Source organism: Podarcis pityusensis, assembly GCF_964106645.2.
Source record: "Podarcis pityusensis genome assembly, chromosome: 6".
NCBI classification, from domain to species: domain Eukaryota; kingdom Metazoa; phylum Chordata; class Lepidosauria; order Squamata; family Lacertidae; genus Podarcis; species Podarcis pityusensis.
In genome coordinates, this window is record NC_138030.1 from 35,471,924 (window position 1) to 35,496,621 (window position 24,698).

Here is a 24,698-nt window from a genome sequence, read left to right on the forward strand (position 1 = left end):
CATCCTGATGTAAAACACACTGAAGGTGGAGGAAGCTCTTTGAGGGGGGTAGATAGTAGGCAGGGTAATGCCAATTTTTAAAATGGGGGGAATCCAGGACTCGAAGAGAGTCAGTCAAATACCGATCCCAGAAAAATTGTTGTCAAGATTTTTAAGCCAGGCACCAAGGAGGACAAGCCTTGCTGAAGAAGAATCAGATTTCTACAAAGAGAAGTCATGCTTCATCAGTCTCTTAGAGTCTTGTGAGAATATCTGCAAATGGATAAATATGATCTCATGGATAGTGTATATTTTAGAACTCTCAAAAGATGTTTGACAAAGTCCCAAGAATACTTTGCAGTCTGAGCATATGAGCATGGGGCCTTCTTATGGATCAGTGACTGATTGGGGGGAAACACACACAGTGTGTTAAAACTCATGACAGTTTTGACAATGCTAGGAAGTAAACAGTGCCGGGAAGAGTCTGCCATGGATCAGTATAAAGGGCAATGCTATTTAAGATGCATACGTGACCTGGAATCAGAACTGGACTACACCAAGTTATTCAGGAGAGCGAAGCTCCAAACATATGGAGCAGCTTCAAAATAATAAATGAGTTAACTGAACAGCAGGTGAGGTTCAATAAATACAAAATGATGCAAATAGAGATTCCTGTGTCAAACACACTCACTAAATTACCACTGTCTGATCAAGCATATATATGAGTTGGAACCATAAGCCTCCCCTCTATGACATGAGTACAGACACTATTCCAGGCCATTACAGGGTAAGGAGGCCTATGCAAACATCTCATAAGCAACTTGCCCCTCTGCTTGGAGCTTGTGTTCCTTGATGCAGGGGAAGGGAAGAGGCCAGATGGTGATATGGCAGGAGCACACCAGCCTCCAATTCCCTGAGTGGATCAATTGTGTGTCTGCATCTGTGCTAGGAAACAAGGCCGTTTTGCTGAATAACAGGGCTAGAGAACCTCCAGATCTTGTTGGACTACAACTCCCATCATGCCTGACCCTGGCCATTGGTTATGGGCCAAGACTCATGGAAGTCCAACAACATCTGTTGAGCCACAGGTTTTTCACCCCTGCTTTACAGAGTTACGGTACTTCTGCCCACTGACAAGTCACTGGCAGTGAATTGGACTGAACCTTATCCGACTCGTTATAAACCCCTGGGGAGCCAGGCTTTTTGTACTTAAGAAAGAGTTACACCACTTTGCCAAAAAGCTAAGGTAATAGATTGACATGGTTTAAGCAGGTACACATAATGAGGTTCTTCTCTTTCCTCCATCAGAGCAACCCCCCTGTTGTAAACTGCTCAATTGCTTTTTCGATTACTTGAAGATGATTTCAGAAAGCCCGCAGCTTCTCTTCCCCCACTTGGCCTCAAAAACAAGCTCATATTTAAATGAACAAATCCATCCTGCAGAGATTAAAACGAACTTTAATATTTCACAGCCTGGTATTTACATCGCATCCGAAGCAGGTATAACATTGTCTGTTACAAAAAAACGTTTAGATAACAAAGTCAGCAGGTCATACAGTCACAGCATGGAGGCCAGGCCAGTGCCAAGTTGGACAGGTCAAGGCAGAGTTTTGAAGGTGCAGCTGTTTGCCCATTCTCTCCGGGAGCTCCTGACATCCATCTTGGTTGAGTTGGAGTCAGGTGTTCACTTTGGGTTATACTTAGCAAGGGTAAGCAATCATTCTCAGCCTCAGCCACCACCCTCCCCCAAGTCAAACCAATAAACCTTCATGATCAAGGTAGACATAATGAGACACAGACATGGAACATGTTTATGGATGCCAATTAGCTGGGAGCGGATCTCAACATTCCAATAGGAAAGATCAGCAATGACTTGTCTTTAAGAAACTCTATCCTTTCTGTTATATGCCTGTTGTTCTAATTTGCTATGAAAAATGCTAAGTAAGCTTTGAATAAGCATTTCCACTTTGGGGTTTAGATGTCCTGTGCATCCAGAAACAATGAAAGAACTTCACCAAAGCTATGTCGTTTCTCTCTGTCTATTGTCTTCTCCTACCCTTTCCTAAAACCTTGTCAAATCCCACTGAATTAAAGTGGATCCTCTCCTCCATTTATATCAGCAGAAGCAGCAATGGCATCATAAGCTGGGAAGTTTAACTTAGTTCTCATAATATTTTCTTGTGAGGAGGTATAAGAGCAATCAATTGGTCCCTGAGAGGGATCTGCACTCATTACAGTTGCCAAGTACAAGTCTTTATTTAATACTAAATGTAACTAAGCTCTCTCAGTTCTCTGAGTAAAATTTAAGACTGTAGCAGACACAACATAGCAAAGAGAAGAACACACCTTCCCCCCTCGCAATTTCTAATATTTGCAATAGAATTCTGACAATAACAGTAATTTGTGTGACTTTGAAGGAACAGAAGAGATGAGAGTATAAGCCTGATTAATTACTGAACAGGAGAGGGAAAGACCAGGAGAGAACATTTTTGGTGACTCATGAAAAAGAAAGAGAAAGCATTATGAATACTTGTTCTCATCTCTTGTGCTTCCAACAAAGTATAATGAACTTCTGCCTGTACTGTAGATTCTTCCATCCGTCCAGGTACAGAATCTGAAGCTGGTAACTGGGTAAATGTTGGAGCAACTGCATGGTCTTTCTTGGAGTTCCTCTAGTTTCACAACACAATATTATAATTTGGTTCCTTGTTTCCAGAACTCAAAGCCTGTCTTCTATGAAAGCGACAAAAACATGAATTGGGAAGATTTTGTAAAAACACGAATTTTATTTTGAATTGTGAACTTGACACCCACTCGACACCTTGATTCTCTTTAGCGATCATCAGAGCCAGCCTACAGACACAGGAGAATTCAAAGGAAGGAAAATTGCTTTCCCCCACTTTGTAGTTATCAACAGATTCTATGCAACTCCAATATTTAATTGAGCACTCGGGGAAGAAATACGTTCTTCTCTTTTGCAGGTATATCCATGGTATGGAAGGAGAATGTGGAGCAGTTCTTGTAACTGCATTCAAGACCCATAATTGTAGACTTAGTAGCAGCTGATGGTTAAATACCTTAGAGGCTGCACTGAATCAGTGGTTGATGCAGTATTTTATCTTCAAAAACAAGGGAAATTTCCCAAGATCTCTGCCCAGACAGGTACGTCACCCCTTTCCTGTAATCCTTGGTGCTGTTCTTCCAGGAGGGAGCAAACTGCAGCACCACTCCCTTGGCAGGTGTACACGAGGAAGAACAATAAAGTGCCCATGAAAAATAGGCATCCTATACCACAGTTGCATCCTATCCTGTGCCAATGAGGTCCTTCTGTTTCCAGGTCTTCAGAACATAGAAGGAATATCTTGCACCTGGAGAAAAGCCACGTTGTGCCATTTCTGCAGTGCCAGCCATGTCAACACAGATGCATATCAGATGAGAGCAGATCTTCTCAAATCTACCTTGTCACCTGGGAACAAAGGAAAATGCATTAGACAGATATCTGGTAATCTAAGGAATTATCTCTGATCCAGAACCTCCTGTGCATTCCAGTGCATACACAGAGCTCTTGCATGAATGGGCTTTCCTTGCAGGTGAAGTTGCTCTGCACTGAAAAAGATGCACTGAAAGTTTGCAGGAATAGAGAGGATAAGTCGACCATTCCTATTCAGCATTCAGAAGACGTCTAACAAGATTTTGCAGACCTGTTCCTCATAAGATAACCGATTCCTCAAACGTTTTTCTTTCATTTTGTGGGGAGAAGAAAACATTCCATAGGAGTGAGCTGACTGAAACATGTAATTTTCAGAAGTCAACAATTCTGGAAGCAAATGGAGGGGCGGGGAGGGAGGAGACAAGCCAAAATGTTTATGTAGGAAAATCATATCAAAGTTATTTAAGCAAGCATATGGTTGCATTCTGACATGAATTTCAGTACACGAGGGAAGGTTGCGGTACATCAGAATTATTTGATGATGATGATGATTAAATTTGTGTACCGTCCTTCATCCATAGAAATACCAGATAAAATACCAGCATAAAAATACCAGATAAAACCACAAAATACATAGCCATATTAATATGTTGCAATTTAAAAGAGCAACCTTGCCAGATCACTCCATAGGCCCATCTAGGTTAGCATCCTATTCTTACAGTGGCCAAGCAGATACCCATAGGGAGCCCACAAGCAGGGCATGAGTGGAACAGCACTTGCTCCAGCTGCATTCCCCAGCAACTGGTTTTCAGAGGCACACCACTTACAACAGTATGCAGCCATCATGACTAGCAGTCACAGACAGCCTTATCCTCCATAAATTTGTCCGTCTGCTTTGAAAGCTGGTGCAAAGTGGTGGCAAATTCCAAAGTTTGACTACATGCTTTCCTGAATCTTCCAACACTGGATCATCCTGGGTTTTAGTAAGAGACGCTGACAGCCTCTTGCTATATTTTCTCCATTTCCCCACCTTACTTGTCTTTTCTCAAAATTAAAAACCCCCAAACATTGTAACCTATTCTCTTAGGGAGTTGCTCCGTTCCCTGGATAATTTTGTTTGTCACAACAATGTGTATAGCAGCATCTTGGCAGTCTTTATTTTCAATCCCTTTGCCATTTTCATGGCTGCCGCACACAGGTTCAACATTTTCATAGAGATATTCACCAAGAACCTAATATTTATTTTGTGATCAACCACAGCCAGTTCAGACCCTATAAGTATGTGTGTGAAGTTAAGATTATTTGCCCCGACAGAGTACTGTGGTGTCAGCATGATTATGTGGTTGGAGAACTGGACTAGAACCAGGAAGGTCCAAGTTCAAACTCTCTCTCAGTCACGAAGATCACTGGGTGACTTTGGACCAGTTACCATCTCTCAGCCTCATTTACCTCACAGGGTTGTTGTGATGAAAAAAGGAGGTGAGAACCATGTAGAGTGCCTGCAGCTTCTTGGAGGAACAGCAGGAAAACAACTGAGTAAAAGGATTTTTTAAAAAGAAAAGCTAACCTTATTTATCATCACATGAGCTTTTATAGGCAAGTTCCTGTTTTGTTAGATGCATTAAGACCTGCATTGCAGGGGGTTGGGGTCCCTTCCAACTCTACAATTCTATGAAATCAGGGATGGGGAAACAAACATGACCGTCCAGACATCTCTAACTGGCCCTCAGGTCTCTCCAAGGCCATATCCCTTGCTTAGGCCAGACCCCTCTGTGGGATGGCCCTCTGCTGTGACATCGTCATGTCCTTTTGACTGGCTGGAATATATCCTTTGACTGTGATCATGCCTCTTGCCTGCCTGGATGGAGAGATGTGGTGTGGGTGGGTGTGGTATGTGTGTGTGTGCTGGGACCTCTGGTTTCTGCGTTGCTGGAATGTAACCCACTGGATGTAAGAATCACCTCTTGGTCCACCCAACTTTTTATTCCGGTCCTGCCAGCTCTGCCACTGTCTGCTGAGAGGTAGGTTCCAGTCTATGAAAACTTGGGCCACAATAACTTTGTTAACCTTTAAAGCGCCTCAGACTCTCAGTGGCTTATTATCTTTATGAAGGGGAATCAGTCACCAAATCCCAGAGATCAATGTAGGGATCAATAAAAAGCCAGCCCTGGAAAAATATCATTGACATTTGAAAGTGACAAGTTCAGCCCCGTAACAGCATCCTGCAGAATCACTCTCAGCGTTGGAAAGGCACACAAATCCAACCTGAGGCAATTGTGTCTCTTAAGGCAGGATCCTCCATCCACCAAATGAACATGATCCTACAGTGGGTTTGCAAAAGGGTGCAAAATAGTCTACTCCTGTGCTTGTCTGCTTGGCCTCTGCTCCATACCCTCAAGCCATGCATTTTTTCTTGCATGCATATAGACAAAGAGGGGCAGTGAAAGACAGCCAAATCTTTCAAATCTAAAATGCCTACTGTGCACCTAAGATTGAAGAGCAACAGCTAAGGATATTTGGGAGGAGTGGGGGGAAGATTTATTTGGGGCAGGCCAAAATGGAATCTGTCCAAAAATGCATAACTTAACATGTTAATTCTTTCAAGTACCGCAAGGCTTCCAGTTCCAAGATTACCTTAAGTGACCTTTTTAGCAGCAGAGGTGCTAGGCATTATTACTACTATTATTATTAAGCATTCTTTAGCATTCATCTAGCATAGCTACATTTACATGACGCTGCCTGCAGAGAAAACATAGAGTGTGTAAGTCTTTCAAAAGAATTTAAAGCAAGTGTCTGCATTTTACAAGAGAAATCATTAGGAGAAGCTCTGCGGAGGGGAGGGGGTAAAAGAGAAAGGTGTGCCTGGCATGCAGGCAATAATTTATATTAAGCCCAGAGCCTGCTTTTCTTTGCTTCCATGTGTCCTATGTGCACGGTAAATAGTCTAAACAAATTCTTAAACAGCAGCCTGAAAATTGTGTCTTGGCTTTGAGATGCTGGGTTATTCCAATGGCTGTGGATGATTTCATAGTCTTCAGATGTACCGAGCCCTATTTACCCATTACAATGTCCTTTCTTATGGATTTCACAGTAGGACTAGCAATTTCTGTCAAGGCAGCCATCTGAGCTGTGGATGCATTTGAAATTTTGCTATTTAAATTCTATCCCTGCCCTTGTGTGCATGCCAAACAAGAGACACATTTCAGCAGGAACAATTTAGCAAATCCATTGCAAAAATGGCAAGGAGATCAAACTGAGAGCATCAGAGAGAGAGAGAGAAGCTCAATTTGTACGCAGCAGAGACCCACAGCTAAGGGGGGAAAGATATGCTTATTATTTAACTGCCCATCCAGTAATACCATAGTGGTTAGATCCCAGGCTTCAAAGTGGACAGAACAAACAGAGGCAGTTTGCTTTAATGCAGAGGCGGAGATGACCAGATTGAGAAAAGCAACTCACGTTGCTCTTTGAAGGCATATAGAGATAAGGAAGGGCAAACCCTCATTCATTTCCCAGACAAAAGTCACAGGGTGCTTCCAGACAGTTGCTTACTTTGCAAGCAGGTCACTGAGATACTGCAAACCAGACATTGGCATCAGAGGGTATTTTTTTAAAAAAAATGTTCATCAGCTATCCCCCAGAAAGGGTAAATCCAGATTAAATTAGACCTTGTGTGGATGTTGCAAAAAAAAAAAAAAAAAAAAAAAACCCACAAAAAACAACAACAACACACCATAATCCCCAGTCTGGTAGTACTCATGTTCTATGGCGGGGATACAGAGCCTGGGGCCCTTTGATGGACTCCAGCTCCCAGCAGCCCCAGGAAACATTGCCAATGGTCAGGAATGATGGGAAGTGGAGTCCAACAACATCTGGAGCACCACAGGTTCCCCATCCCTGCTCTATGGTATCCAAATGCTTAGTGCAGACATATATTGCTAGAAGTAATATGGGAAGCAGTTCTCCAGGAACTGCTGAAGGTGGCAGGAGTGTCAACAGGTTCAACTGAGCAGTGCCTTCCTGACGACTGGTTTCTTCTTTGTCACTGCAAATCACATTCAGCCCTAAGAGAATACATCACCTGTCCTCTTCTTCAGCCTACTCAGAACTTGCTGTTTTCCTGCCTCCCTTCAGTCTCATCAGACTACATTTTGTTCCTTCTGTCCTGCTATTTCTGTGCAGCAGGCACATAAGCACCAAAGCCCTTCCTCCACACATACACACCCATGGTTGCAAGAGCATGGGTTGCCCCACGCAATAAAGACTAGGGTTGGGTTAGGTTTCTGCAGTATGTCTCTGGAATGTGAAAGATGGATCAAGGCATTAGAGCTGGGGGGGGGGGCAATGCTACAAGAAGGAAAGTGCATTGTTTCCTGTTGGAGGGGGGAAGCCAGAATGAGAGCCTGGCTGTGGGCCAAATGGGTTACTGCCAAGTGCTCCACATTCTGAGAGCACAAAGGGTGCGTGAATAATGTCAAATTGTAACACTGCCAGGAAAAGTGGGGAGCAAGCAAAGGGGAAGCAGATAAAGAAAGGTTGGTGGTGCGAAGTTGCTGTGATTGATTACTCAGCAGCATTTTGATTCCTGAGCCAACGGAGGCTGCTCTGATACTTTCTCCCTCTCTTCTTCTTCTTTTAAAAGCTCTTCAGTGTGAACATGCTATTTGCCGAGTAAAAGATAAGGAAGGAACAACAGGCTGCTATTTTGCAGGATAATTTTATGGGGTGTTTGCGTGGAAAGGAGATGGAAGCACGAAGCAAGCAAAGCCTGAAGAATAATTATGCTCTACTGTATGAACAATGATTACAAAATTATGCAACTGATTAACCATGACATACATGTAATTACTAATGAGTTTGATAAAATTTTAATTATACCTTGTTCTTCAGGGTATTCAGCAAGCCATGAAAATAATAATCATGTAGCTCTCTGTCACAGATGATTGCTCCAACTGGAGGAGCTGTGACAGGCTGGAAAGTCCTTGGCTGGAACGTGATGCAAAGCAGAGGGAAGTGGCTGCAACAAGCCAAGGCTGGCAGGCGTCTTACAGGCAAACCATCCTCCACGATTATATTTCTTGGGATGCTGGGAGGAGTTTCATCTACACACTTAACCGCTCTTGCATAAGATGCTGTTGCTAAACACCCATTAGAAGGGGAGACCCCAAACCCATTTCCATCTACGGCTCATGTTTGCTTTGACTCTGCAACTGATGACTCACTCTACTCATCCACTTCTTGTTTTGTCACTCTGCTATTGAATGCTATTCAAGATATATAGGATTAATCTGGAAAGAAACTTGTTTGAATGAAGTCATCTCCAGCGGATAAAAATAAAAGGTTTTGAGTTTCTGGGGAAATGATATTTAACTCAGATGAAGTGAGAAGGTTCATTTTTAAAGAGCACACTTCCCCCAATTCCCTCCTAAATTTTCTTTTCTACTGCTGTGTAAATTCTGATGAAAGCTGCACTTTCAAATCACTCCTAATAGCAAATAAAACCTGCCAACAGGACCGCACAAAAATGGGGCCACATAGAAAGAAGAGTGGGGTATCAGTGTGTATTCAGGTTTCCCCAAGGTTTGAAGAAGCACAAGTAATACTGTTGTAAGTTTTTTGGGGGGCAAGGATCCCCTAAATTCCTAGGCGCCAGATCCTCCCCATAATTCCTGGATTTAGTAAAAGTTGGAATTAATCAAGGTTTGATTAAACTGTGCCAAGCACTGCTGGGTTCAGCATACACTAACTAGCCAGTCCAGCCTGGCATAGCTAGCTGAGTGTGGGTCATTGGCGGAACAAAGCTGATGATGGCCAAGCCTTAAACCTTACAAAAGATGGGCCATCAGGAAATTCAGTGCCAGACAGCAAGGGGAAGGGAGCTCCTCCTCCAGCTGTGTGTCAGTTTGACCTGACATAAACGAGCAGGAAGATCAGTTTGGAGTTTGCAAGCTGCAGAGAAAGTTGAGTCAGAGCACCAAGTGGGCTGACAGGCAGAAAAAGGGACAGAGAGCATGGCTTTTTGCTATTTTGGATCTAAGACTATGAGAGAAGCAAGAGACCCTCTTGGGGGCGTGCCTGGCATCTCTGGAATTGCACACCACTCAGATTGGGATGTGGTATAACAGTACAAGGGGGGGGGAACTTAAAGGGTCAACCCCCCCCCCCCCAAACAGCAGAAGAAGGACCGATCCTGCTCAGTAACCGCAGAATGCTGAGCATCTGTTGGGGGTGGGGGTAGAAGAGAAAATCAGGGGTGGGGGGAATAGAATGGAGTATCCTGGAAAATGGCCTGACTGGCTGGAACTTCACACTGCTGAAACAATCACACTGCATTGTGTTGCACATCCCACTTTTGAGTAATAAACAGAAAAATTCCCATTTTGAACAAAAATGGCTTTGTTCAGAATGTGTGTCCGAGCATTAGAAAAAGTAGTTCCAATTACATGTTTTCATCACATTTAAATTTAAAAAATGAAATATAAGGAACTAAACAACCCTGTAACTGAAGCAACAATGGCACTCTAAAGTTTCTCAGAGTAGCTTCAGACTTGATGGACTAGGATCTCGGGTAGGTATATGAAGAGTCTTGTGGTTCCTATCTCCATGTAATCTAATTTGATTTTTTTGCCGCATGAAACTGTCTTGAGGTCTCTTAAAACGTGCTGCAGTGTAAGCTGTGGATCTCCACTGCCTTCCTGACATACAGCTGCTTCTTCTCTTCTTCCCTTCCCAAACCTCCTGCCATTGCACTGGCCATGGCGATCCTTTTTTAGGTATATAGCAACTACCTAACAAATACACAAAGAAGTCAGATATCCATTGTCACTTATCTGAAATCACTTTGAACTGAGATCTTTATGATAGGTGGTCAGGAATGGACAAGATGCATTTTGGGGCTCTTGAACCATTATATGCCCTGTACATACTGTTGTTTACTTGGTCTGCCAGATATTATGAAACAGAGTCAACTATTTGAAATAGATTCAAAGCATCACAATTGTCATTCACAAAATCATGCACTATGTGGATCTCATAAAAAGGATCACAACATTGCCCTCGGGGGGGGTGTGTGAGAGGGGGAGCATTATTGGACTCAGCCTTCTCTCACCCATCTTGGATTAGGAATACCTTGGTGGTCTTTACTTTGTTTCCAGTACTGCAGCTCCATCCGGACAAATCTGGTAGCACTTTACACTCTTCTCCTTCTACACATGGTTGCATTTGGCACCACCACTTCTGAAGCACTATTGAGGCTAGGAGAAAACGAAAGGCATAGGACTTTAAAAGCAAAGCAAAGCAACGACACCAGGCTGGACACTACAGTTATTTACTCCTCAGGAGAAAGTGTATGCAGTCAGTGAAGTGGATCATCTCTTTGTGGCAGCAAAAGGCCCCAATATAAACAGAAACTGAAAGAAACGTTGACCATAATCTTAAATGTTATGAGGTCAGCTCCAGAGTAGACCAATATGAACACTCAAGTGTTTTAATTCATTCATTCATGTTGTCGTTGCTGTTGTTATGATTATGAATTTCTATACCACTTAATATCTAAAAAAATCCAAGCAGTTTACAATTGAACATAAAGCATCAAACACAACATTGCAAAATATGAAAATAAGACAATACTAACTAAGATCAAATGCAAGATGCACATTTAAGGCAGCATGGTTAGCAGGAAAACAAAATAACCTCTTAAACATGTTTTTTTAAAAAAAACGGCACAGGGGCATCACTGCATCTTCACACATCCCAAGGATGGAGTGCTGGCTGGTACTACAATCGAACCAAGCAGCCCCAAAGCATATTTTAATAGTTGTTTTTCTACCCACTATAGGGGCCATCTGCCATGCCAACCTGCAGTGCAACACTGGAATAATCTGAAGGCACAGGTCATAAGAAAACTCATCTCATTATCAACCCAAGTTCTGCCACAAACATGACCAAAGTCAGAAGGATCATCAGGTAAATCATTCAGGGCCAGAGAGGAAGAAATGTAATGAAAGAGCAGCAGTGTTCCGTTCAAAAGGGAGGTGTGGGGATTGAATGAGCTTGGCATGAAGTGCACACCACGACAGAATCAGTGGGAAGAGTTGTCTTGGTGAATTAGGGCTTCCCTGGCTCCTGACAGTTTCAAAGACAAAATACATGTTAATGACAAATGGGCAAGAGCAAGCAACCTTGAGAAGCTAACTGAAACAGAGATGTTCTACCTAATGGTGCCAGGGCCCTAATTTAAAATCAGAGCGAGGTCTGCTTCTCTCAAGTTCTTTCTGACCTTAGACATTGGGCTAAAGTAGGAGACCAAAACTGCAGAGCCTGATTTTGCTTGGCCTGTCATCTTATTCTCAACTCAGGACAACAGAAAGGCTAAGAAAAAAGAAATGGAAAGACTTGGAAGAAGGAAGAGACTGGCCCAGTCATGCACAGGCAGCTGTGAACCTCAGGTTCACATTCTCCACTTTCTTCTCCCAGCATAGTCACTATAGCTTCCAGTTTTAAACTAGCCAAAACCTTGCATTACATCCCAGCTGGGAGAACACTGTTTAGATTCTGGTTTGTTAACAAACCTGGATCATAAGCCATGGTTTGCTCCTGGCTTGTTTAAACCAACCATAGTTAAGACTAGATTTCTTTCAAATATTTACACCCAGCCAAAATGTTCTGGTGATTTCAGGAGGCCTTTGGGACAAAGGAGAACAACTTTCAGGATTGGTGTACTTAGTAAACTTACAACTACACAAGGTGATCCAAGAGCTTTTCATCCATTTTTTTAAAAAAAATATATAAGAGGAAATCAAAGCAGCTAGGATGCCTAGGTGCCACCATACATTCTCACAACAGGACAGGAATATCCATGGAAATGATGCATGGGAAACACATGGACCTGCAGGTGTTCTTGGATCCCTACCTCCCATCAGCTGCAGCCAGCATGATCAATGGTCAGGGATGATGGGAGTTGGAGTCTAACATCTTCAGGGCCTTAAGTTCTCCATCCTTGGGCTAACATTACATATGAAAGACACCACTGGGTCCTGGAACTTGTCCAGAGTGAGTAGCAGGTGCAATTTGGGTAAATACTTCCGCGAATGTTGATACAATTCTAGTTCACACCCCAAGTACACAAGACTGATTAATTAATTAATTAATTTTATTTAAACTATTTGTCAGCTACCATCCAGCCAAAGCTCGCTGAGCAGCTTACAGAACTGTAAATACACAGCAAATAACAATCAAAATAAATTCACAGCAAGCAGTTAAATTATATATATTGCTGAGATATTTTTTGTTTCATAAACTTTATATTCAACTTGGTTGTTAAAAAAGCTTCAAGGCGGTTTATAAAACAGATAAAACAAAATTATCAAGAAGAAATAGAACAATAATTCAGTTTTTTTCATGAAGTTAAATAACAATAGACTAAAAATAGATAAAAACTGCAAAATCCTGGGACTCCAAACAGGTTTTCAGCTGGCACTGAAAGAAAACCTGGAATGAATATTAAAATGGCACCAAGGGAACTTTCCTGGTAAGGGATTGTAAAGGTGTGGTGCCTCAGCTGAAAAGACCCAACCCCCTGCCTTGTTTCAGATGGTGGAGAAATTGGGAGCAGGGCTTTTGAGGCCAATCTAAAAATCATGCAGGAGTAGGGCTGTACTTCGGGAGATGAAAAAAACTTCCTAGTTCTGCACATTAATTCTTCAGGATGCATAGAAGAAGAGATATCACTCGTTCAGAGGCTGGGAGTTGCCAATCAAACAGCAGGTTTCCACTACTGGGAAAAGAGAAGGCCCATTTCACTGAGGGGATGAAGTTTTTGTTCTCTGAGCCAATTACTTTTTCCCCAAATCCAGCAACAGCCAGAGTTTGTTGTGCCAAATCCATTGGTAATTCAGAACCTCTCTTCTGTGGTGAGTGAAGGGAACTCTTCTTCCATCTACCCGCACTGCCCTGCAAGAACCGGCTGTTGATATAAATCAACTGAAAAGAGCCTTGAAGCAAAGTGAAAAGAAGACTCTCCTGACAGAGAACTCTCTGTAATCCGAATAAGTGCTTTTGTCTTGTTGTTGTTTTTTTAAAAAAAATGTTTTACAATGGTGCTACTTGCATCGCAAATGATGTGGTAGAACCACTATCCCAGTTTATTTGGAAGGTGATCTAACTAACTGAGGAAAGCGGCCATAACTCTGTGAGACAAAGGGTCTGTTTTCCACAGAGAAGGTCCCAAGTTCAGTATCTGGCGTCTTGAGGCAGAAAGACACATCTTTGAAACACTTCACAGCCGTATCTAGTAAGTGTCAACTATACTGCGCTAGATGGACCACTGGTCTAACTCAATATAAGACAGCTTTTTATGTAATGGGAACATTTCAGGTCAAGTGAATAGTCCTTCTGCTATTCTGAGACAGTATGGAAGTGAGGAATGATGTCATTTAGGTCCCATATGTACAACACATTTAAAGCAGTATCATCCCACTTTAAACAGTCATGGCTTTCCCTAAAGAATCACTGGAACCAAAGTTTGTGAAGAGTGCTGAGGTGCTGTTGAGATGCCCATTCGTCTCACAGAGCTACAACTTCCAGATTTCTCTGGGAAGAGGTGGTCCTGTAGCTAAGTGGGGCATTCACATTTCTAGGTGGGGCATTTATTGGACTGTGGAGGCACATATAGCACCAGTCAACCCTGTGCCCATATTCACTGGTGGAAGTTGTGAGGGCCAGGCCAGGGGAAGGGAGAGGCAATGACCTCCTCTCACACTCATCTATGCAGAGTGTGTTAATTCACATAATGGGCTATGTAAAGGCCAAGTTAACAGAAAATTTAGTAAGAACACCAGGATGACTGCCAAACGAACACCAGAAAATGCAATGCAAGCAAAAGTTTGTGCTATAACTAAGAAACTATAAACAAGTATGGAGCATGTTTTTGTTATTGTTTAAAAAAAGTTTTAAAACTGCAATACAAAAAGAATAAAACCAGGTTTAGAATCAAGCAAGAGCATACTGCAGTGCAACATTAGGGAGAACGGTGCTTCAGAATAATATGCCTAAATTTCTTGTTGAAGTCCATGTGTCTGAGTCTTTAAATTTGCAGTACTGTGTACTGTATTTACTGCACAATATGCTTCCTTTTGTAAACTTATAAAAATGCTTGATAAACATTTGAGAAAGCTTTTGAATGGTAAGTTCACCTTTTCAGCGATGAGAACCAATTCTCCCCGCTCATCATAACCACAGAATAAACAAACTTATATCTTACTGCAGGCAAACAAACATGCTTTTGCTGGCTGTGAGAACACAACTGAAACTGAAACTGAAAAGCAGAGCAAAGTCCAAGGGGTGGAGTCTAACTGTGGCCCACAATACAAGATACAGTACTAATAATTGACTCTTCCATGGTCATGTTACACTAGAGACTGTTTTTTCAAGATAGGGTGATTGTGTGATAGAATGATTGCTATAACGAAAAGTCCACCTTTAGCCAGGGAAAGTCTTGAGTGAGCAGGGGGATTGGGGGGGGGGGCTGGCCATAGGTGAAGTTTGTTGTTAACCCAAGCTAGACTTCCACTTCCTTCCTAGAACCTGTATTGCTGACAGCTTTCACCTAAGCAGTTAAAATGATTCTTATCATTCCCAGAAGTAATAGCTCAGCCAGTGGTTTGAAGGATGAGGTGACTGGGAGATATGAACCATATTATATATTGTATTAGAAATCTTTTTCTGCTTTCTTAGCACTTTTAATTGCTGAGGTATGTTGAGCATCCATAAGAACTTTATGTCTGGGCTGCAACTGATGTGGGCACGATAATTTCTGTGAAATTCCAGTGGATAATTTCAGGGAAACTGCTTTGTTCACAAAATAAGAAGCACCTCTGTGAGGCTGCTTGGGGATGCAGCCTTTCATGGGAATTGTATCCTGTGTTTTTTAAGTAGTTTCTTGGCATCATGTACAAATCCATTTGCACCAGCCAAGCTGCCAAGCCGATCAATAATGCACCAGCAGAGGCTTCCAGCCACTTCAGATAGATCCAGAATGACACAGCTCAATAAAATATAGATGGGGGTGGGTGGGTTAGTGCTTTGCACAGGTGATTAGATGGCATGTTCTTATTCATGCTGGTAGCACTTACACTGCAGAAATAGGTTTTTCTAGGTAAAATAAAAATAAAAATAATAGACCTTAGAACCAGTCTTGGTTACTTGGTTGCTGACAAAAAAATAAAATAAAGGAAACAGAGCCTTGTAAAGTGAGCCCCTTTCAGAGTTAAACTAAGGAACATTCATACAAGAGCATTAAATATTGGTTCAGAGTTTGAAACTGAGCAAATCAACCCACAAGTCATTTATCTCTAAGTAGTCTTACTAAAATCTCTGATTTATCTTTCTGAATAAGTATGGAACCTTCGTGTTGAAGGGTGAAATGCAAAATAAATAAATTGACAACAGTGCCACACTTAACCAATTAACCGAGCCGCGATTATGTTAAAAACCTTTGGAGCTACAGAATTCTGAAATAACCCAGTGGTTCCTTCTGTGCCACATCCCCTACCTATCATATATGCTGGAGTTCCATGATCTGTATTCTCCAGCAATGTAGGCCCTGTTTTGCGAGGGAGAAGGGAGGAAGAAGAGCACTTAAAATTTTAATTATATACCAATTTCCTTTATTTTTTTAAAAAGCATTTTGGATATAAGAGTAAGGATCTATGGGACCCATGGGAGGGCTGTCTATAGCCTACTGTACTATTGACAAAAATGATGGGAAAGGTCAGTCTTGTTGACTTCTATCCCTCATGTGACTCCCTTCCCTTTAGCAGCAAAAGTGTTGGTGGTCTCGGTTTTCCAGGAAGAGCAGGAGTCTCAGTTTTCTAGGACGAGCATGTCTGGCCAATGCCAATATCCATCGCAGTCAAAAACAGAGGTGGTCCACTAGTCTAGAATTTCACAAGCACTGAATCCCAAATCAATTACCTAACAATGAATTATCCTGAGAAGTTTAAAGAATGGTTGCAAAGATATGCCTGAAAACACATCACTCCAAGAAGGTCCCCATGTGCAGCCAGTGGACAGAGCCTTAGATCTGGATGAGGCAAACTGAGTTCAAAACCCAAGTTGTGCCCTCTTGACTGCTGTACCCAGACTGTGAAAATGAAACAACTAAAGAGTTACTTCAACGGGACATTTTTGAGAGTGAATGAATTCCAAATCTTAGCAAACAGTAATGATGGGCTCCATGACTCTGTTCCCCTGAGACAGCATACATAGTTCCCCATGTTCTACCAGTCTGCCTTCAGTCTCTGCTCCTACAATGGTGTTGTGGCTTTTGTTACTAGTTCAGAAACATGAGGGGGGAATGGCAGCTTTAACAGGGAGAAGCAAACTCCAGATTTCAAGAGTAGGGAACCAGTGTGAAAGAAAAAAGCCTTTGGAGACGGTGTAGTGGTCAGTGTCTCAGGCTGGGACCTGGGAGACCAGAGTTCAAATGCTAACTCACCCATGAAGCTCACTAGGTGATCTTAAGCCAGTCACTGTCTCTCAGCCTAGCCTAGCTTACCATACAGGGGTGTGGTGAGGACAAAAGGGGAAGTGGGAGAACCATGCATGCCACATTAAGCTCCTTGAAGGGAACGTGGAATTAATAAGTTGTTGTTGTGCCCCTTTTTGCACCAAAAATGTTCGCTGAAGAATATGCAGCTCAGCCCAAGACCTCAACCATTTTCATGTGTTAGGTTGTAATCCTAACAATGTATACTCAGAAATAAGTCCCACTGAATTGGGTCATGATTGCTGTGTTAGCCTTAACTATCTCTCTCTGCCCCCAAGTGGTGTCTGCACGCCACACTGATGTTTTGGTGCTGGCACAAATTCAAAACCGGGGTAAGAAATAGGAGCGCCACTTAGGCAGTATTGCTGACTACTGTACAAAGTGATTTGAAGCTGTGCAAACCTGGACTGACATGGCTTGCTTGGTGACGATGGCTGAATTACTAACTTCTTGATCCTGAAGATATTTACGTTTATTTGAATGTAACTTTATTCAAAGTGAATCAAGCTGTCAGGGCTGGTTTCTCAAATGCACATCCATCAGCTGTCAAATGATAATAATAAATTCTACCCATTTGAAAAGTGTGTTGTGCTTTCATAAAGAACCCGGTAAGAGCAGAAGATTATTTCTGATTGCAGCTAAATATACAGCTGATTTTGCTTAAACTACGAAGCCAGAAGTATCCAATGTAAATCTCCCAGCAGGCGCACCTAACTAGAATTAAGGCTCCAGAGCTAGGGGTGGAACTCTTAATCCATTCAACAGCAATTTCCAAACGCAAATGCACACTTTACAGAGAGACCTGCTCACTTACCGTCTACACATGAAGGAGCAGCGTGTGTCGTCCCAGCCACCTGACCTGGAAAGCAGGAACATTTCACTGTTTGTGAGCGCTCTTCAATCTTGTTCTTATTGCAGCACCTGTGAGCAGCGATGACTTCGCATGTGCCAGGCTCTATGTGCACTGCAAGGAAGAAAGGCACAGCAAATTACACACGGATGTGTAGTCAAAGGGGATTGTGTGTTTGTGTTACAGCAGCAGCAAATGGGCCATACGATGCTGAACATATGGTGATACATTCTAGAGGAATGATCAGGCCTCAGAGTACAAAATGCCAAGCTGGACCCGTCCTGTCTGTTCAAAGATGTTACTGTATACAAGATCCAAGGAAAAGGTTGTCATTTCTCAGCAACAAGTTAAAAGCAGTACAGAAATCTAACCGTTCACAGATTGCCACTGGACAGCTGGAGCTCTGTTGACTCTGAAAGAACAGCTGGCACTTGCAATAATAATAATAAAAAAATCCAGGCAAGGTAAAATGTACTCAAGGGAGATAACTTGTTAGGATGTGTATAAAATTTTTAATTCTAAAGGTGGAACCCATGCCCATTAAAAGACCTCTCTGCAAAAGGTTTTGATTGGAAAGAGCTCATTTGTATGATGCCCTTGACATAATTTCTAGATTGCATCTAGCTGCATGGATCTAATGTGTTACAAACCACAAAAATGTACACACCCATTCCAGACAGGTCACATCTTGTAGATTAGAAGTGGGGAACCACGTATATTTGAAACACCACTGAAAAGCATGCAAATACCCTCTTCCACCCCTGCGCTGCCCTTCTTTGTGGCCCTTTGGTGACATTTTGGGGCCACTTCTATGTTCGGCAAGATGTGCGTGTGTAGTTGCACACATATCAGATGTGCCTAAAATGGTTGCTGCCTGCAGTGACTAGACACAGTGGCTATGTTATGCCTCTACTGTCAAGCAACATGTTTCTGAATGCCAGAGAATCACAACTGTGGAAGAGTGCTGTTGCACTCGGATCCTGTTTTGGGCATCTGGATGACCACTGTGAGAACAGGATGCTTGTGTAGGTGGGCCGTTGGCCTCATCCAGCAGGCTCTTCTTATGTTCTAATGACTTCTAGATGTTGGAATCCAACTAGTTAGGGAAGCCTGGCTGGATGAGAGGAACTAGTGCACACCATTCACTCACCAACAAAACTATCCCATTCTTGTCATACATTCCTGTTCCTTTCATTCCAAAATCCATTTTAAGACAACAGTTTATTAGACCAACCTACGTATCAGAAAACTGTGTTCACACTTTCAGGTTCTCCAAAACCTTTCAACAGGCTCAGTCAGGGAAAGCCAACACAGTGCCTTTCATATGCTGTCGGACTACAGTTCGCATCTTCCCTGGCTATTGTGTCATGCTGGCTAGGCCTGCTGGGAGTTGTAATCCAACAACAGCTGGAAAGTCAACACATTGAACACTCCTAGGTTAGATGGTAAAATAGGCAAGCAATGGAAAGGAAAAACCTGGCAGGTAGTGAAGCCATGGATACAGAGTGGACTATGGCAGCAAACATTCAAGGAAAGCTTTGTGAGATGCTGATCAGGTTGTACCTAAGTTGCTGGGCAGAAGCAGCTGGCAGGGCAGGGTGGCACTGCAGAAACAGCCTTCCAGTAGCAACATCATTGCCTCTTACCAGGAACAATGGCAAGATGGGAATGCCAGATTGGCTCTGCTAGTGCACCCACCAGTGGGATGTGGAAGAATGTAGAAGACATTCAAATGAGTCTCCCATAGGTTCCATGTATGTTGCACTTAGGTCTGCTGGGTAGTAGCTACTGGCAGAGCAAGGTGGTGCTGAGGGTTGTGGCATCACTTAGCAGGAAGGGTAGGGCAGGACAACAGCCAGGCTGGGCAATGCAGATGCACTAGTGTGTCCATGCCACCCTGAACTCAGTGCCACCCTGTCCTTCCGCCCCTCCATCCTGGTAAGTGGCATTGATCCCTCTGCTAGGAGGCTGTTGCATGGTGCTGCTCTGCCCCTCCAGCCACTTCTGCTCATGGCAAGAAGGGAATGCAATGGCTGAAACCTTATCTTCAGGAATAGAAAATCCAGCTGTTACCCAGGTATGTCTCCAACCTTAGGCAAAAGACACAGGCTCTTTGGTAGGTAGGAAACAAGACGAAAGAGACGTCAGGCCATTTCTGTGTTAACAGAGCTGGAGGTAAAATTTAGGCAGTGTGCAAGGTTTTTTAAAAAAGATTAATGGAAGCTAAATTAAGTAGTTTGGCCTAGCAGCTTCAGGAAATGTTCCATTGTTTAAAAATCCTTTTTTGAGATGGATGACTAAAACAGGATCCTGTATTACATCTAGCAGTGTATTTATTTTCCTTATAATGCATCACATCAGTGGTTCATAGATGTCATGCATGTTGACCCGAGACCCTCGGCTCAGGTCAATACGTTATTTCTGGCAGGTACCAAGAGTGCTCTGAAGCTCATGATTTTGCACTTTGCCCTACTAAATTTTTGCTGTGCAGTTCATGAATCATCCAATACATTATGTATACTTTCCCAATTCTCAGCTGAATTGACTGTTCTTTCCATCTAATTGCCATTTCATTGACACATTCTTCCTTTTCTCACTAAAGTTGTCAACAAACATACCAAACAAAACAGTCTAGAGACTGACTTTGGAAACTCAACTGGGAACCCTTTCTTCAGCTCAAAGATTTGCCTTTTATTACCATCAGAGAGTCTTTCATTTGAGCAGTTACTTTTCTGTCTCACAATACAGATATCATTCAAGGGCTATCTGCTGCCATTTAAGTAGTAATTTCTCTCACAATATGGTATCCAACATTTTGTAAAGGTGCAAATACGTTGGTTTTAACTGTATTTCACTTGCCTCAGAAAGAGAGATTGCTTAGATGTAACTGCCTTTGAGTAGTCATTTGCATAAAAGGAGCAGCTATCTTTTTGGAATTTGTGGCCATATCTGGAAATTCAAAAAATTGATGCAGGCACCGCCACAAAATGGCTGCCGTTGGGGCCTGGCTAGTCACAAATGACAAGTAACTTGCCCAAGAGACAAAGTGCAAGGCAGAGCTTAGGGCATGAGCCTTTGCACATAAAACCACTCATTTGATCCCACAGTGGTGGGATCTTTAAAAAACAGATACATTGGGCTCATCCATACTGCTGTTAACATGAACAGTAAGCTTTCTGTACCTCCACTCATTCTCTGTTGTCCATATGATGTTCTCCTCCAAATTACTGCCTTCCCAACTCTTCCCCCTCCCGCAGTCTGGACTTTCTTATACTTGGGATACTCTGAAAGTGAGAGAGTATGAGAAAATCTAGATTGAGGGAAGGGGAAGTGTGGGTTGGCTGTGTTTTGGAAGACAACATCATATGGACAACAGAGAATTAACAGAAGTACAGGAAGATTACTATCCACATTAAACAACAGGATCAGTGAGCTCAATATTACATCCCCTTTGACATTTTCTTCCAATGTTCAAACATTATGTAAATGAACTAAGCAAACAAAGAATGAGTGATTCAAATCAGTTCCTTAAATGTCCAAAGACTATTGTTCATATGAGAAAGAAGGGGGGGGGGGAATTAGTTAAGGGAGAGGGTGAACAGAGCAGCCCATGGCTCACCTCCAATCCTCCAACTATTATTTGAGAATTAGAGATGGAGAAATATGTCAATTTCCCAGTTTCCCAATCTTAAATTAAGTTCTCCAAATTTCCACAGCAATTTGGATTCTTTTTTTTAAAAAAAAAAAAATCACCCTCTTGAAAATTCACCCGCATTTTAGCATTCCTTTCTTCTAATGAACACTTTTTTGTATGCAGTTTTAACTATTATATGTATTTTTGCACAGAATAATGCATGCACACACACACACAATTTAATCCACATTTCCCCCTAAAAGTGCAAACAAAATCAAAACTGTTTCTCATGCCTAAATTGTCTAAATTGATGACACGTCTTTTCAGTCAGCTTCATGGTGCAATGATCAGTTGCAATTCCCTCCATAGTTTCACCACTCTTTGCAACACCACACCACAAAACCCTCAAATGACAAGACATACCATTTTGGAAAACCATGCCTTTTAGTGACTTCCATACAATTTCATATAATTCCCTGGAGCACCCATTCAGTTAGAGCCTTTCCCAACATTCATAATTAAACAAATCCAAGGGGTCATTGCTTATTCAAATTACACACTACAACTCATTAACCACGGAGAAAGGAGTATGGGGTTGGTTACTCTGTAACATGGTGCTTTGCTGTCTATACTTCCACTAAAGCCCATTTTCTTTTGCATACTCAAGCTTTCATTAAAACTGAATTATGACGGTATTTAAAAGAGTGAGTCAAATTTATGGTCAGGAATGTTATTACTAAATACTTCCAGGATAGGTAATTGTGTAATTATGATGGGCAGAAATGAAAGTGATGGTTCATTAGTAGAAAACGTCCATGAAATAATAATAAATAAAGCTAAATGGAAATGGTAGTAATGCAGAGCCTTCATTGGCTCTCAGCCAAGGGCTTCCCTGGGCTTGCAGATTTCAAACGCTGGCTGACACTTGTAATGGGATATTCTTTAACCCTTGCAAGCTAATGGGGCTGACATGGAGCCCAACAGCTTCCTGAAATACTTGTAGGACTCCTTAAACAAACCAGAGACGCTTTATGTTAGGGATGGAAAACCTGTGGCCCTCCAGATGTTGCTGGACTCCAAGCCCCAGTCACCATGGCCAGTGTTGAGGGATGAAAGAAGCTAATGAGGTCAATGCGGTGCACTGTGCCAACCTCTCTGCTGCCTAACCTCTTTCCCTTCTAGGAAGCTGCATCAATGCTGGTGATGGGAGGTTAGGTAAGCACTGGTGTTGTAGACCACAACCAAGCCTGTCAATCTAACAATTTAAAAATACATAAGAAGCTGCATTACACTGAGTCAAACAACTGGTCTATCTAGCTCAGTATTGTCAACACTGGTGGGCAGTGGCCTCCAGAGTCTGAGACAGGGGCCATTTCCAGCGCTACCTAGAGTTGTCAGAGATTAAACCTGGGGCCTTCTGTTTGCAAGTTCTGCTTGCAGAGAAGACCCCCGTTTTTCCTCAAAATCAATGAGTTCTGGGCCTTCCCCAAATCAGTTTGTTTACTATACCAGTTGGATGCTTCCTTGTAAGGAACTCTGTGTATGCTGCTGCTTATCAGCCTTATATAATCTAATAAGCAGCATGTTGGGGTGCAAGGTGCAATACTGCAGGAGGGACTTTCAGTAAACTCTCAAACTTCTGAAGTGTTACACCCCCTCCTCAAGAACACAGTCCTAAGCGTTTAAAAGAAGGAGATTGCAAATGCCATCAGAGCAATCTTGTCCGAAGTTGTTAATGAAGGAGATTCTGTGCCATTGTGCAATAGGTACAAAGGAAATACCTTTTATAGACTTGGTAGCCCTATTCTGTATTATAGCTAAAGCCAGACAATTGTTCAGCCTCTCATCAGCGGTGATTACGTGCACCTTCCAACCTCTTTTCTTCCTGCACTCTCTGCTGCCCACTGGCTGATCAGTGAAGAAGATAAATGCATCCAATTTCCCCACCTCATTCCCCTGAAGACTTTGGGGGAAAGCTCTTCAGAGGCTCCTTTGGAATATTTGGGGCCATTGTTCAGATGACGGACAAGTTTGGCTGAAAAGTTCTGTTCATTCTCTCAAACTACCTCTATTTTCTGAGTCACTTTGTACTTTTTGGAAATGTCCTTCCTGCTAGTTAATTTTAACTTTTACATGTTTGATTCTCCTTTTCCACAGCATTCTTCAGGAAGTACATCAATGGGTCATATTACTGGTACAACCTGATGCATCCTCAATAGGTAAAGGTAAAAGTACCCCTGCCCGTACGGGCCAGTCGTGACCGACTCTAGGGTTGCGCGCTCATCTCACTCAAGAGGCCGGGAGCTGGCGCCATCTGAAGACACTTCCGGGTCACGTGGCCAGTGTGACAAAGCTGCAACTGGCGAGCCAGAACCAGTGCCACACATGGAAACGCCGTTTACCTTCCTGCTATAAAGCGGTACCTATTTATCTACTTGCACTTAGCGGTGCTTTCGAACTGCTAGGTGGGCAGGAGCTGGGACTGAACAACGGGAGCTCACCCTGCCACGGTGATTCGAACCGCCGACCTTACAATCAGCAAGTCCTAGGCACTGAGGTTTTACCCACAGCGCCACCCGCGTCCCTGCATCCTCAATAGTTTGAGGTTAAAAGAAGTAAGCCCATTTGCCTAGTCCAACATTTATCTAACCCTTGTGTCTAATGTGCCTTCCCCAAGTTCATGAGTTTTAGCTAGAGGGCTGTCAGCCAACCTGCTTTTGAGACAATGCATTCTGCTGCTTTCATTAATTAATTGACTAGAATATAATTTACAAGCTATTTTTAGCACTCCCATCACTGTGCATGGCACTTTACAAAGTAGCATAAGCAACAGGCAAGTCCTTGCCTAGAAGAGCTTGCAATCTCAATTTAGTAAATTGAGGGAAGATGAAGGCAACTAAAGGAGATGAAGGAAGATCCTAAGGATAACAAGAGATTGATAAAGATATTTCAAAGTGAGCCTTTATAGCACCATTGGATATTGAGAGCTTGGACCCAAGAATCCTAGGCCTTAAGCAAATACCTACTTCACAGGTAAGGATTGCAAAGCCAGAAAATAAGTGCTCAGGGAATGACTGTCTATTCTGCATGCTCCACTCACTGGCTGGGATGCTTTTCTTCCTCCTGCTACTCAAACACACAGATGGCTGCATATTCCCAGTTAGGTAGCTATCATGGCTCTATGACAGCTACTAAGATCTGCATGCACACTCTTAAAGCAAAGTCTACCTGACACCCTTTAAACATGGTGAAGAGTTCC

At 42.6% G+C, this 24,698-nt stretch overlaps 1 protein-coding gene across 2 annotated transcripts in view; it reads right to left on the reverse strand.

The window, feature by feature from the left end:
- Positions 1 to 1,417: 1,417 nt before the first annotated feature.
- The window catches only part of TAFA3 (TAFA chemokine like family member 3), an 87,451-nt gene continuing 64,170 nt past the window's right edge, over positions 1,418 to 24,698 (reverse strand). For both annotated transcript variants that reach the window (XM_081009950.1, XM_081009951.1), the window contains exons 4-6: positions 17,770 to 17,919; positions 10,538 to 10,662; positions 1,418 to 3,445 (exon numbers count right to left, since the gene is read on the reverse strand). In XM_081009950.1, the coding sequence (XP_080866076.1) occupies positions 3,434 to 3,445; positions 10,538 to 10,662; positions 17,770 to 17,919 (287 nt within the window). In that variant the 3' untranslated portion in view covers positions 1,418 to 3,433. The remainder of the gene's footprint in view (positions 3,446 to 10,537; positions 10,663 to 17,769; positions 17,920 to 24,698) is intronic.